This window comes from Prunus mume, linkage group LG8 (genome assembly GCF_029339155.1).
Source record: "Prunus mume cultivar Tortuosa linkage group LG8, ASM2933915v1, whole genome shotgun sequence".
NCBI lineage: Eukaryota > Viridiplantae > Streptophyta > Magnoliopsida > Rosales > Rosaceae > Prunus > Prunus mume.
The window spans coordinates 14980896-14996922 of record NC_142705.1 but is presented as its reverse complement, the minus strand read 5'-3'; the positions used below and the strand labels follow the sequence as shown (position 1 = coordinate 14996922).

The 16027-nt window shown below is 34.7% G+C and overlaps 1 protein-coding gene and 2 long non-coding RNA genes across 3 annotated transcripts; 1 reads left to right on the top strand and 2 right to left on the bottom strand.

The window, feature by feature from the left end:
- Positions 1 to 119: 119 nt before the first annotated feature.
- Positions 120 to 5288, bottom strand: LOC103342426 (Transducin/WD40 repeat-like superfamily protein). Its single transcript, XM_008246048.2, has 18 exons — positions 5151 to 5288; positions 4939 to 5034; positions 4621 to 4722; positions 4354 to 4508; positions 4133 to 4250; positions 3871 to 3972; positions 3500 to 3668; positions 3271 to 3379; positions 3070 to 3172; positions 2766 to 2916; positions 2548 to 2680; positions 2347 to 2450; positions 2191 to 2261; positions 1998 to 2058; positions 1550 to 1780; positions 1312 to 1396; positions 854 to 1032; positions 120 to 537 (listed from the first exon to the last, which is right to left on the bottom strand). Exons 2-18 carry the CDS (start codon positions 5029 to 5031, stop codon positions 452 to 454), a joined length of 2052 nt encoding a protein of 683 aa, XP_008244270.2. The 5' UTR covers positions 5032 to 5034; positions 5151 to 5288; the 3' UTR covers positions 120 to 451.
- A 173-nt stretch (positions 5289 to 5461) lies between these two features.
- On the top strand, positions 5462 to 7471 carry LOC103323365 (uncharacterized). Its single transcript, XR_016123005.1, has 5 exons — positions 5462 to 5708; positions 5788 to 5918; positions 6036 to 6123; positions 7068 to 7122; positions 7196 to 7471. It is a non-coding gene; the product is annotated as an uncharacterized LOC103323365 (long non-coding RNA).
- Positions 7472 to 13661: 6190 nt separating this feature from the next.
- LOC148914815 (uncharacterized) lies at positions 13662 to 15422 on the bottom strand. Its single transcript, XR_016122757.1, has 3 exons — positions 15375 to 15422; positions 14996 to 15094; positions 13662 to 13889 (listed from the first exon to the last, which is right to left on the bottom strand). It is a non-coding gene; the product is annotated as an uncharacterized LOC148914815 (long non-coding RNA).
- Positions 15423 to 16027: the final 605 nt, after the last annotated feature.

Here is a 16027-nt window from a genome sequence, read left to right as displayed (position 1 = left end):
AGCAGACATATACGGACACTTGAGCTTGCAATCAGTTGCGTTTAGTTACATTAATTTTCGTTAATGTTCTGAATTCAAGGTAAAATCATTGTAAACTAGAAAAATAAAATTTATCGTCCTTGTCCAGCAAAGAGCCAGTGCTTGATGGATATAACAAAATGTCTGCCCCAAAAAAAGAATGATCCAAAACAAACCGCCATTACACTCTACTGCTAGAAAAATAATCATAAGCTCCAAAACACGTTCTGCTCAATAAAATACGAATGGAATATGAATTAAATAGCAAGGTTAACAGAAATGAAATAGTTGTACACTGTCAAAATTATGACCGGACCATTCCAGTAAACACATGATACATACAACAATTTATAGCACAGAAAATTCAGGCCTGATTAGTGATATCCATAGCTTGCAGTATGATCCGGTAAAGGCGGTTTGCTTTCTTTTCCTCTCAATGGCAATACAGTCTAACCACTGAGTCTGCACCCGCAGTGAACAACCATGGCTGCCTTGGATGGAATTTACAGTCCATTACACCTGCATACAACCAGTCAATAAAAGATTTAGGTTTTATTTTCAGTTTGAATTACACCCAGAAACTGAGTTGACTATAAATTTGGCCTGAAACTCGGAATGTTCTATTCACCAACTCCTAAAAGCATATTATCAAATCCAAATTCTAGAGAAGGGACCTTGAACATATCATACGTTAAAAAACATTCACGCTGGTGAAAGTGTGTTTAATACGATGCCCAGCATTCAGTAAACCTTTTTACCCAATCACTGGCAGCATTTCTTTCATCTTGTTAAAATACCCAACAGAATACAAACAAAAGAAAGCTATAGGGCGCACCTCTCCCATTTGTGCTCGAATGACCTCGGAGTATTTCCAATGGAACAATAAGAGGGTTCTGGTTAAGATCTGAATAAACCATGCCATGGAAAACATATGCGGTGCAATCATCTGAGCATGTTGCAAACAGAGGGTACGAGCGATGGAAAGACACATTGTTGATGTTCTTCTGATGCAACCTGATAAATGTTCAAAATGTCAGAAGAAAAAAAATATATGAGCAAAAATCAGGCAAATAGAATTTGATGTGTATGCATATTTGGTTTGATGTTTGTGTATCTATTAGATAACATCTTCCAGAAATCTACGCATTATCCATTTCAGAGATTGTAAAATTTAAAGTAAACCAGTGCCTTGCAAGAAAGTATTAACCCCCTCTCCAAACAACCAAAAGAAAAGACCCTACAATTCATTTATTTATTTTGCATAATTATTTGAAAAAGAAATGTCTGACATACTTGAGAGTTTTGTAGGGTTTAGATGAAAGGTCCATGTCGAACCAACATAGTTTTCCTTCTCCACTCCCCACAATTATATGATCACCTGCATTAACAGTACAGCCCAGATAAATCAGAGTACCGTTCACACACAACTGTTACAAAGAATAGAACAAAGAATGGACTCAATCCATTCAGTTGAATATAGTTAGCAAAATTTAATTAATAAAAAATAAATAAATATAATAATAAAAACTACCAGAAGGATGAACTGCCATAGAGGAGATTTCACGTAGTCCAGTCTCAAGTTTTTTGACAAGCTTTCCCTCCTTCACCAGATCGTAAACACGAATAATCTTCTTTGTTGAAATGAAGAAGAAGGAACGTGTAGGATGAAAAACCGAAGTAACTGCAGGCCCTTGCAACTTGAATGAAAGTGTCTGGGTAAACTTCTTAGAGAGCTTGTGTATAAAAATAGCTCTTGATTCACGTAAAGCCAAAGTCAAGAAAATCCGAGGAGATGACTAATTTGATATAACTTTGTTTTGTTATCAGAAATTTAATAATAACTCATATACAAACAACAAATATAAACCTCATTTCCCATACATGTCTAAGAAATAAAAACACATACCTAAACCCATCTGTGTCGTGCTTAAAGTAGCATATAATATAAAAATATGTGTATATATGTGCAAAAAGGATATCCGCTGGCATCACTGTCGAAAAGTAGTCTCCTTTACGATGCCATTCTACTGAAGTCATGGTCTGCAGGAGCCCAACAAAGAAAGCAGTTAGAATTCTTTGTAGAAAGACCAACCTTCTAATCTTGACTTCAGCTTAAGAAACTTACAAACTTGCACAACCACAAATAACTTGGTGAAGGAAAAGGCCAAGTACCTTGGAGTGCCTTAACCTGATTCCCTCGAGTTTATCATCTTGAAGCCAGCTTACACTGGATGCTGTTTTGCCTATGTAAGCAGAACATATTTTGCGAAGGTTAGAAAACATTCATTTGATATATGATACTGAAAGCTATGACGATCACACACTGACCAGAGTCATCTGGCATAGGCATCTCAACAGAGAGAAGTTCTTTAGTACTTTTCTGTACTTCTTCATTCCCACAACCAGTGTTCAAAAGAAGTACGTCTTGTCCCCTAAAATTTACCGACAGTTAATTTACAGTTAGGTAGCAGGATCCCCAGTGAAACAAATGTAAATGAAAAATAAACCCAAAAATAAATGCAGCCTTACGCAGAGACAGCCAGTATAGAATGCTCGGGATTAGGATTCCAAGAAACATATTTGACGGCTTCATCAATCTTCCAGTGTTTTAGACATCTACCAGTTTCAACCTCCCAAATACGCACGGTTCCATCCAATGAACCTGTAAGAAGAACAGATGATGAGACCTACATCCGATTTCAATTATGTTACTGAATGCAGCAAAGAATTAAGAATGCCATCCACACCTGATGCAATCCACTGCCCTGAAGCTTCTACAGAAATTGATGTAACTGCATCTTCGTGACCTCTATACTCAAGATAACATGATACAGGGTAAGGCTTGAGATCATTTCGGTTTGGTAGCTTGGGCTTCAGAGACTCAGGATCGATATTGAGCTGGAACATAAAAGGATATACTTTGAATAATTTGATCCTTGTCCTCATATGACTATAAGTAGATTGTACAAATTGAAACATCTTGCAAAACAATCAAAACCTGAACAAATAATCACTGTGGAATCTTTTCCTCAATCAGGATTATTCACTTACCCGTTTTTTCCGGACTCTGGGGCACAAATATAGATCCAAACATCTTTCAAAGCATTCCTTAACAGCATTCTCATATGCAGGGATGCTTCTCATAGATGTAAACCTACCAAATATGATAATAGTGTGCTTATGAGATGCTGTAATATCAGAAAGAGTAGCAAATTATGATTAGTCCAAATTTCAAGTCATATTGAATATTACCTTTTAGGTATAAATTTAGGACGGTCTTCCTCGTACATTAACTGATAAGAATTGATCTCTTCTTGTGTTGGGATGTATTCTAAAGAAGGATTGAAGGACTCCTCATGACCTAAATGCAAAAAATAATTTTAAGCTTTCCATCAAGTCTCAAGTTACTTCATGCCAGCAAAAAAGAATTGCTCTGTATCTGACTTTTCACAATCCTCAGAATATGGAAGAAAATTAATACCAGGCAATTTTGGTTTTGGTGCAGGAATGTAAGATAGATGATCGTTCTTTCCCGTTGAATTAGAGTCATCTCCCCACAAGGGATAAACACTTTCTTCTTCTTCTTCCTCCTCTTTGGACTTTTTAGGCTTAATTAAACCCTTACGAATGGCCAACTTGATCTTATTAACCTGTAGATTCATCATAAGAAGTGCAGAAGATGAACAGGAAACCATGTTAAATTAAAATAATAATAATAATAAGTTTTCCAATCAAACAAACTCTAGTGCATTTGTTTAACTCAGCAGCTGAGTTGAAAAGAAAATAAAACTACAGAAGAAAGAAAAAGGAAAGAAAACACCCATCAGGAGCAATACATTAAAAATGCCTTACCAGTTTACTTTCAGATTTTGAAGGAATGAATCGTCTCTTGGGTTCAGGTGCATTTGACAGTGGATGCTTGGAGTCGTCCCATTTAAACCAATCAACATATGGCTGCACTTGAAACATGGAGAATTTTACTTCAACTTAAAATGAGGAATTCATTTGTAAGAAAGTTCCTATAAATAGCCATGTACTACAGTCATATGAATATTACTATTTAAACAATGAGAATATCATATTAATTAGAATTGGATGAGTGTTATCTACACACCGCATAAGGATCAAAGTCACGATGCGGAGCCTTTCCTTTGAGCAATCTACTTATAGATTTGATATCTTCTTTCGTGAGTTCTACATCCTCATCGTTATATTCATCATAAATTTTGCGCCTGAAAAGTAACAAAACCAGAGTAAACAATATACACTTGAAAATTGTAGATATTTAACATCCTTTAATTGAATGCTATCAACATATTAGAAATAAAAGCACACCAGTTCTTTGAATCATCGGCACTAGCAAGAAAGGATTGCAATTTATCTTCTTTTTCCTTCTTCTTTATCTTCTTCCCTGTAATGTCATAACCAATATGTTTCTCATCCCGATACCACTCCAAGGGGACATCACCAACTGTATTTCGAGGAACCACCTATTAAAAACAGAAAAAACGAGAGAGAAGTCACTTGAGTGCATTCAGGTAACTATGCCATATAAAATCAAATCACATTTAATTTGCTTATGACAAGAATAAAACAACAGACCTCATCTTCAGATGAATCACTCTCCTCAACTCCTTCATGAAGTTCAGAACTATCACTTTCGTCATCATTACCATGATCATTGTTGCTTGTGTTGAGAACGTCCTGCCATGGTTATAGTTAAAAATATTAACACACAGTCAAAACAACAAACTTCTCGAATCAAACCGGCTTCATTGTTCTACCAAATCGTGGAAATTAATCTTACCTATAGTGTAGCTTTATAATATTTGAAATCAAAATAACAGCTAAAATGGCATGGAAAAATAAGCCATATCTTTACATCTTTAAACCTTTTTTTTCCTTCATATTTCCACTAACCTCATTTCCAGAGGAACCACTCTCTTCATCTTCTGATTCTGAGCCTCTGATTGATGGATAATCATCCGAGTCATATCCTTCGCTATCAGACATATCCTATAATCACAACAAGAAGCAAAGTTTCGGAAAAAAAGAAGATAAAAGCATACGCCTAGCCAGAGGAGAGAAGCTGAAAATGGATAGAAGCAGGGGAGAAGAAATTGAAGGCACACCTCCGGTTTTCTGGTGCAGCGGCTGCAAACTCCTCTCTTCTCTTTCTCCTTCTCTCTCTTCCCCTTCTCCTCAATCAGAGACTATGAAAACTGAAAAACCCTAAACCCAGGGTAAGAGAAGAGACGAGAGAGGCTTTTTTGGCGAAAATTCTGTGGTACATCAGCTGTACCGGTACAACCAATCATCCAAGGGCTCATATTTTATTTTAAAAATCAAGGGCTGAGATTGAATGACCTGATGACTTGTTTAGCCATTTTTCCTAAGGAGCACGTGAAATACACGTGACTTAGAAAACAAAGAATAACCCCTCGCATGCACTGGGGCTGCTTCATCTCATCTCTGCGATCTCTCTCTCGGAAATCCAAGCTTCATCTATGTCCCCAGATCGGAATCTGGTGCCCACGCCGAGATGCAACAGCCAGCGGAGAGGAGATAGAGAGACAGCGGTGCTTCGAAGGCAAAAAGGTGTCAGTTCAGAAGACTAGGCCGAAGCTGACCTCGCCTACGTCCTCCGCCACTTCACTCGCGCTTTCAAGTACCGTGGCCTCGGAAACGAGGTCTCATATTCAATTCCACTCTTGTTTCCTTTCTTTTGTGGAAAAAATTCATCATATTATGCCAAATTGTTTTTAGCAGTTTTTGGAGGTTAGAGATTTGGGGAACTTAATTGGGCTGTACACCGAATGGCACTCACGTTTGCTCCCATATTATTCTTTTGATCAGTTTGTTCATGAGATGAGGTCGAACAGGTTGCCGCCACTAGACAAGTAAAAGTACTGATCTCTCTGTCTTTTTTATTTATTTATTTATAAAATCCTTTGGATTTTGGACTCTGCTTTAATCTTTTATTCTTTGTGTGCAAAATTTTGATACATGTCTCTTAGAAAATTGAGAGAAAGAGTTGCGAGTGGAGGAGACCCGACAAAGTTGCATGAACCAGCAATCGAACAGGCTCTCCAAATGATCAACAGGGTATTATGCTCTGTCATTATCTCATTTTTGTATAATAGCTCGAATTCAACAGTGTCTCAGCTCTAGTGGCTTAGGCTACAGCTTGAACAATGTATTGAGTGCATATTGCCTGAGTTGTTTGGTATTAATTGGAAGGATTGAAGGATGCAATTACTCTACTATTGCAACAAAAGACCTGTCAAGAAAATTGAAAAAAGAAAAACAGTTCCTGTGTAAAACCTTTTTTTGGTGTAACCGACTGATGAGAAAAGTAGTTACATATTCATTAATAACTATGGTAATGGAATCCTTAGAGGTTGAGGTTGTAACTCAGTTAAGAAATTTTTCATATAGACTACTTTTACCATGATGTTAGGATGCTACGATAATGGATTGGCTACTGAGTGGAGCATGAATAATGCTGAGAGAGGAACATCATTGAACCGGAGATTAGTTGTTCTGAATTCACATGAAAGATGTCAGGGAGAATGATATTGATAAGTGGAAATCTACTGCCATTAATTCTATGTTACTTCGTTTCTGAAAAAATAATAATAATTAAGTTGGAAGGTCTCCTTTTCTTTAAGAAATAATTTAATTAGAAGTTTTTGGGTTCTTCTTCAGAATTTGTTATAATATTTGTGTTTGATCAATGATATTTGAACTATTCGCTTTGGAAACAACCACTGCTTTCTATGTTCCCATTTAAATATTGAATCCTTTTAAATTTCTTGGGGTTTATATATAACTCGGTTTGTTATTAAGTATTTGCTTGTCTTGAGCGTTTACCACTGAAAGATAACCCTCAAAGGATTCTTTGAAGAATTATGAAAGGCATTTCATTAGAGAATATTGATAGAAAACCTTGTAAAGTTGACGTTTCACTGAAAAATACGGATGCATTTGTTGTCCCTAGTATCTGTGTGCAATAGATTGATGGTGCTCCTTTGCTTTGCTAATTGTAGGAACCCTCTGAGACTTTGCATGGTGATATGGTTGCTCCTAGTATATCTGCAGCAGGTAGTTTTCAGAAAGAATTAACCAATCAAGTTCCAAATAATGAAGGTTGTGAATCTAGTGAAAATCATGACAGATGAACAGAGAGCACGAATGAAAGCTAGCAGATTTAAGGTCCTTGAGAAAGATGCAGCTAGGCGCCGCCAATTGCAGGTGGCTTGAGGTTCTGTTTTTCTTCTGTTGTGTTCTAAATTATGTTTCATTGCGTTGAGCTGTGGATGGCAATTGAACTCATGGATATAGGCATCAAGGCAGAACGTTCTGTCTTGATATTCTTTCTTTGTACGACAAAGTTTTTTGTCATATTTACACAAGTCGATCTCTTTAATAGTTGATCCATTACCAATAGTTACATGTCGGTTTTTAATTTGATGTAACAGTTTATTTGCAATTGCATACCCGAATATGTAATTGCATACATTTTATGCAATAATTGATCCCCCTAAAACCAAAAGAAGGGTTGAATGCAATTTCATATAGTAAACTAAGAATTGCACATAGAGGTTACGAAATTGCATACTATGCAATTGCATATTGTAAACCGAGAATTGCACACATACCCTATCAAATTGCATAGGTATATGCAATTGCATGACACTACGAAAAATAACTACAGCTGCAAGTTCAACAATGTTTTAGGCTTTCATTCATGCTACAAAAGATGTAATAGGCGATATATGCCCACAAAAACCATTAAACATGGCTAAATAACTAAATAGTTTATTTACCCCTTGAACTTGTACTCATTTTTCAATTTACCCCATAACTTTTTTTTTCAGAAAATTAAGGATATGAATTTTTCTTTTTCGTCAATGTCCCCTTGTCGTCTAATCCTAACATTTCATCCAATTTGCCGTTAAATATGAGGGCAAATTGGTTATTTCGTAAGTTAAAAATAATTAAATAATTAAATAATTAAAAAATAATAATATGAAAGGATGTTAAACATATGCCCTAAAGCCAAACATGTGATGTTAATTTCTGGATATTTCACCATCTTTTGTGGGCAAAATTGTTGTTTTCAACTATAATATATAGTCTATAATTATAACAGTAAAATAACAAGTCCTTGAAATATGATTAGTATGAGGGCTATTAAATGAGATTGGATATAAGAAGACCTCTCATATTTTCACATCATGGTTTCTGTTCGTATATTCGGGATGGAGATCAGTGACCTCACAATGGAGCTCAATGTCTTGGGTTGCCATTACCATTTCGAAGCTTTTATTGGAAAATCTGCAAGTGTATGGTTCAAATGGAATGTTCATGATTGGTATTGGTTGCTGTGATCGTCGTAATTACTATATATTGGTTGCTCTGGCTAAGGGTTCAGGAAAAATGCAGTTAAGAAAAGTGCATTTTTGTTACACCGAAATATGTGTTTTAAATAGTAGTAGATTATTCGTATTGTCATGCAAATGAACACACACAAAAAAGAGGACATCTAGCCAAAAAGAGGAAATTTGGTGATCTTTGCATACATTATAAGAGTATGAGCCAATGAGCCTTCTAGTAAAAACAAAAAAAGTTAAAAACCAAAAGAATGGCGGAATGCAATTGCATATTGTAAACTAAGAATTGCAAACAGACGTTGCGAAATTGCATACATATATATGCAATTGCATATTTTAAAATAAGAATTGCACATAAAAGCTACGAAATTGCATACATGTATATACATATGCATATTGTAAATTGAGAATTGCACACATGTGCTATCAAATATGCGATACATGCTCACAAAAACCATTGAACATGGCTAAATTGTTGATTTAGTCCTTGAACTTGTACCCAATTTTAAATTTACCTCATGACCTTTTTTTATAAAATTAAGGATATGAATTTGTCCTTATCGCCAATGTCTACCTGTTGTTTAATTCCCTAACATTTTGTCCAATCTATCATTAAATATGACGACAAATTGGTCATTTCATACGTTAAAAATAATTGAATTATGTAAAATATATATATATATATATATGAAAGGATGTTAAATATATGCCCTAAAGCCAAACATGTGATGTTGCTTTCTTTTCTGGATATTCCACCATCATTTATGGGCAAAATCGTTGGAATATGATTCGTATGAGGGCTATGCAATGAGATTGGATATAAGAAGACTTCTCATACTTCCACTTCATTTCCTAAACATTCATGGGCATAGGATTATCAATTGGGCATTGATCATAATAGAAAAAGTCCAATTTTCTTTTTCGTCAATTCAATGTGGCTCAATCAATCGACCATTAAATAATAATTTTTGTTGAAAGTTTTTTAATTTATATTTGTATCAACAATCATATGTTTGACCCATAGTTTGAAATATCGATAATATCAATAAAATATTGAGGGTATTTTGGTTTTTTCGAATCACGGATATTTCAGAACATATTCATGTACATATCGTATAAATATCGACAATATCGACTATAATATTGGAAAATATCGATGTCAATAATTTCGCTCACACTTCAGCAATATTTTGTCAAAATATTGGTGTAATATGGCAAAAAATATCGAAAATATCGATGTAAAGGGAAAAAAAAAAAAGGAAAAAGAAGGAAAAAATGGAGAAAAAAAACACAAAGGGGACTTAAACCCCTCCCATTTTACTCCTCCGACACCTTAATCACCATATCACTTATGTTTTTGTGATAATATGCTAAAATATTTATATTTATATGGGTGGCATGTTAACAATTACATACAAAACTATTTTGGGGATTTATCATTTGATGACTACTCTTCACAATACACTTACTCTACACATAGAGATGATGAAGATAGTGAAAAATTTGAACCTCATAGGAACTGTATGTGGTACTAAGTTACTCATGTATCTTACCATGCAATGTATGAAGTGTAAAATATTGTAGTAAATTATTATATATAAATGATTATGGTGTGTTTAATCTTTTTTCATTAATTACTACATATTTTCTACACTCACAGTGTTTGCCAGCTCGCTGTATAATCAACTTAAATCAGTTAAATCCATCATGCAATGCATTTCCTTCTAATTTTTTTTTTTTTTGTGATAAACTAATAGGTAATTGACTAAATAAACATTCTCCAAAGTTTCAATAAAAATTTCCAAGTTTTTCTTACAATTTCCTTGGGTTTTATTCAATTTTTATCGATATCGATAATATCCCGATATTTCCATCGAAATTTCCATGTTTTTGCACTATCGATATTTCCGATATCATCGATATTTTAGACCTTGGTTTGACCTAACTAAATTACTTTTTCAAATAAACAGGCTATTTGTTCACACAAACGCAGGGGTTGCGTTTGATGAGTAAAGTTGTCTGTTCCCTGGAAAAATGGACTCAACTGACTTACTTTTTCAAACAAACGGGCTATTTGTTCATATGAACGCAAGGGGTTGGGTTAGTTGAGTAAAGTTGCTCATTCCCAGGAAAAATGGACTCAACTAACTTACTTTTTCAAACAAACGAGGTATTTGTTCAGGCGAATGCAGGAGGTTGCGCTCGTTGAGTAAAGTGCTTGTTCCACGGAAAAATGTGCCCAACTAACTTACTTTTTCAAACAAACGGATTATTTATTCATGAGAACGCAAGAGGTTGCGTTTGTTGAGTAAAGTTGTATGTTCCCCGGAAAAATGGACCTAACTAACTTACTTTTTCAAACAAACAGGCTATTTGTTCATGAGAACACATGGGGTTGCATTCGTTGAGTAAAGTTGTCTGTTCCACGGAAAAATGGGCCCAACTAACTTACTTTTTCAAACAAATAAGCTAATTGTTCACGCGAATGCAGGGGTTGTGTTCGTTGAGTAAAGTTGCCTGTTTTCTAAAAAATGAGCCCAACTAACTTACTTTTTCAAACAAACGGGGAATTTGTTCACGTGAATGCAAAGAGTTGCGTTCGTTGAGTAAAGTTGCCTGTTCCCCGAAAAAATGGACCGAACAAACTTACTTTTTCAAATAAACGGGTTATTTGTTCATCCGAATGCAAGTGTTGAGTTCGTTGAGTAAAGTTGCCCGTTTCTCAGAAAAATGGGTCCAACTAACTTACTTTATCAAACAAATTGGCTATTTGTTCACTCGAATGTAAGGGTTGCATTTGTTGGGTAAAGTTGCCCGTTTCTCGGAAAATGTGCCCAATTAACGTGCTTTTTCAAACAAACGGGTTATTTGTTCACGCTAACGCAAGGGGTTGCGTTAGTTGAGTAAAGTTGCCCGTTCCCCTGAAAAATGGACCAAACTAACTTACATTTTCAAACGAACTGCCTTTTTGTTCACGAGAACACATGGGGTTGCGTTGGTTGAGTAAAGTTGTATGTTCCACAGCCAAATGGGCCAAACTAACTTACTTTTTCAAACAAATGAGTTATTTGTTTATGCGAATGCAAGGGATTGCATTCATTGAGGAAAGTTGCCCGTTCCCAGAAAAAATGTGCCTAATTAACTTACTTTTTCAAACAAACGGGTTATTTGTTTACTTGAACGCAAGGGGTTGCGTTAGTTGAATAAAGTTGCCCGTTCCCTGGAAAAATGGACCCAACTAACTTACTTTTTCAAACGAACGGGCTATTTGTTCATGTGAACATAGGGGGTTGTGTTCGTTGAGTAAAGTTGTCTATTCCACAGATAAATGGGCTCAACTAACTTACTTTTTCAAACAAATGGGCAATTTGTTCACACGAACGCAGGGGTTGCGTTGGTTGAGTAAAGTTGCCTATTCTCCAGAAAATGAGCCCAACTAACTTACTTTTTCAAACAAACGGGCTATTTGTTTACACGAACGCAGGTGTTGTGTTCATTGAGTAAAGTTGCCCGTTCCCCGGAAAAATGGGCTCAACTAACTTACTTTATCAAATAAACGGTCTATTTGTTCACGCAAACGTAGGTGTTGTGTTCTCTGGATAAAGTTGCCCGTTCCTCGAAAAAATGTGCCCAATTAACTTACTTTTTCAAACAAATGGGTTATTTGTTCACGCGAATGCAAGGGGTTGCGTTCGTTGAGTAAAGTTGCCCATTCCCCAGAAAAATGGACCCAACTAACTTACTTTTTCAAACAAACTGGCTATTTGTTCATGCAAACATTCAGTAAATGTTCAGTAAGAAAAAAAGAGTTCACGAGAAAGAAGAAGACATGAAGTATTTATTTATTTTTGTTTTGTTTTAAGTCAAAGAAAGTAAATTTTTTTTTTTTTAATTTTAAAAGGAGAAAGCATATGGGTGTGATATATACTATTGTTAATTTTCCCTTGTATTTTTCATGTGCTTCTTTTATAAAACTATTTAAAATTTTGTTCTTACAATAAAAAGAGAATAAAATTAGAAACATATTCACATAACTAAGATTCGAACCTAGACCTTGTACCTAGGGATATGCACTAGAAACCAACTCCACTAAATACACTTTTGTGTCAATGTGTTGCATGTTGGAGTATATATACAATTGTTATGATATTAATATATATTATATAAAGTAAAAAAATTTCGGGTGTCCTCAAAAATCAGGGGCCCTGTGCAGTGGCCCCACTTGCACCATGCTAGGGCGCCCCTGCCTACTAGTTGTTAATCCTAACTATCTCATATATGGGAGCTTAAGAGAGACCTATGTGCACCGTGTTCAAACATGGCTTACAAACTGCTCAGGTTACATGACTTGGTAGGACTATTGTATGAATCTAGATGGTTGTTCCTCATTGTTTGAACCTCACAGACGCTCTTCATTTATGTAGATGGACACTTATCTAAATTGTAATCCAATATTTAAACAAACTATGAATTTGTGCATGGTTTATTCATTATAATCAACATTTTATTTTCAAATTTTTCATTAACGTGTCTTACATACCGCTTATATTTCATCATATGTATATCTTATTATTAGTAAATTTTGAGTTTTATTTGTTCAATACATTCATTGATAATGTACATAACATTTATGAAAATTTTATACCAAAATTATGTATTTCAATGCATATATATGTCATTTTTGTTGATTTTTTCTCGATACCTAAAACGATAACGATATATCCCCCAAAATATCCATAAATTGAAGGCCCGATATTATCTGTACGGCCGATATTTTAATCATTGGCCTTACCTTTGTGAGGTGCATAAATTGGATTCATCATTATCCATGTTAAGGGTAATGATTAAAATATCAATCTCGAGTACAAGAACCTGAAAAACCATTTGAGTTCCATAAACCCGAAAAAGTTTCACTTGCTTATTAAATCTACACTAGTTTGTGTATTTCGAGAAAACAAGAGAGTGAAATTTGTTCGTACAAATGGTAATAATTGCATATATAGGGTATTATTGCGTAAATGCAATTTCGTATCCTAGTTTACAAAAGTCATTAAAAATGAATTGTATTCCAGTTTAGGTTAAAGAGACTATGCAATTGCACGTCCCATGATACAAAAACTAGACAACGGTGTACAATTACCCTTTCCTCCATCTGTTTTATTTGCAATCAATCAACAACCAACATAACCAATTCAGTAGCTAAACTGAGCTAAACCTAATAATAAAATAAATATATTAAAAAATAAATTGAAAATTGAAATTGCAAACTAATTAAAATAAATATAATTAGATACAATGATTGAATATACAAAGTTACAACCTGCAAATCTATCCATTATAACATGATATTTAAATCGCAATAAAAATTACATTTAAAACTAAAAATACTCAAAATGAACTAAGTTATCTAGCACTTAGAAGATCACGAGCAACACAGCCTAAGAAAACCTTTCTTTTGTTCTCCACGATCCTGACCTTAAACACAAGCAAAACAGAAAGAAAATAACTTTGTTAAAAGGCGTTGGGTTTTCATTTATGGAATTAAAAAAAAAGTCATATACACCAAAAATAGCACATAAGCTTTATTTTGACATACCTAATAAATTTTTGTACACAACAGACCCCTTTTCCCTTTCAAGTTCTTAAAGTTGAGTCTAAACATTCACCTTTCAGTATTTGGAATTCAAAGAAATACCAACATAAAGAGTAGATAAATGATCTCCGGGTTTCTACATGGCACATCTTAAGAGACTGAAACGAGTGCTTCATACCAGGCACTAATGCTTGCAATACAGGCTTTAGATAACCAACAAATTACTAAAACATCGACTTGCTTGCCAAGTCCTATGTGAAGTTCCCACCACAATTAAATCACACACAATCAGAGGCCTCATGGGTATTTATATATAATCAGATCCAAAGGCACTATAACAACCCAGAAACGCACAGTGAGAAAAGAAAGACAAAATTTGAATAATTAATTTTTGGAATTGTTAACATGTAATCAGGGTAGAGACTAAACTAAACAGTGAAGTTCATGAACAGTTAAGATAGCAGAGGGCACCAACGAGCTAACTTTGTAATAGTGAAAACACTGAAACAACAATTCAAAATCACTAGTGATTAGCAATTTACAGCACCAAAAATACCTCTCTCACATCATATAAACATGATAACAAAATCCTTGATATAATTACCAAAAAACAAAAATGAAAGCTGGTTGGCTGACTTGATAGAGATTACTTACTAACAATCATAACAGAAAATAAAAATATATGCAGCAAAATTGGAGTTGTCTATCTTTTGGCACAAAGAGGGAAGACAAATCGATGTTTACCTAGAGCAGCAAATTAGTGAAAAGCAAAAATAGAGCAGTTCGTTAAGTGCATAACTTTAATTTTCTAACTTCTTCAATCAACTGCACAATAATCTACCAAATTCTCATTTACAGCCAAAATTGTAAATCACATATTAAATTTTAAAAGGAACAAGTAATTGGCAAAACCCAAAATTTCATTTACAGCCAAAATTCACACAAAAGAAGAATAAGTGTTAAGTTGACAAGATGGAAGAGAGATTACAAATGCAGTGAAGTTGAAACATTGCCCCCGAAAAGAATGGCAAAGCCAGATATAGTTCTCGAAATCGTACACATCGAACATCAGTCCCCTCACTCCATTCTAAAACAGTATCACACAAGTTAAGACAGAGGTTTGTATAATTAAGGAATAAAAGATGCAATCACATATAATTTCATTCTAATTTTAAATTCCAAGAAACAAAGTAAAAGAAAGGAATAACATTCCAAACGTATCATACTCTGCTGTTTTCTGTGACTTGATGATTTCGTTTTTAAGAAACTACATAAACAGAAACCGTAAAGTTCAATTCTCATCTCCTTAGTTTCTCTTCAAACTCTTAGAAACCAAAACTGGCATAAAGAGAACTGAAAGCACATACCCTTAACCGATTAGTAACAGAGTCTTCTTGATTGTAAAATGAAATCAATGCTAAAATATGAAAACTATAAGAGAATATTTGTTTGTGGGAATTTTCTATGTATTCTTCTCCTTGTAGGAGGTCATATTTATAATACAACAAAACCTGAATGGGCAAGTAAATAATAAATTCCTAAATCTATTTACAGTAGGAAATCAGGAATTAAACTAAATCAATTACAAATAAAATAGGAATCCTTAGTGTGTAAGGAAAGTAAGTCAATATCCACAAGTCACGCCAACACTCCCCCTCACGTTGGTGCATAGATGTCGCCAATGCCCAACTGATCCAGTGAATTGTGGAATGCTTTACTGGAAATCGCCTTTGTCAAAATATCCGCCAATTGATCCTCGGATTTCACAAAAGGAAACTGAAACACTTTAGCCTCAAGCTTCTGTTTGATGAAGTGTCGATCCACCTCAACATGTTTAGTACGATCATGCTTTGAACCGGATTCTGTGCAATGGCTATAGCAGCCTTGTTGTCACAAAAGAGATTCATTATTGATGTAGGTTTATACCCAAGTTCAGTAAGCAACTTTCTTAACCAAAGAAGTTCACAAATCCCTTTAGTCATGCCTCTGAACTCGGCTTCTGGGATAAAGCTACTACATT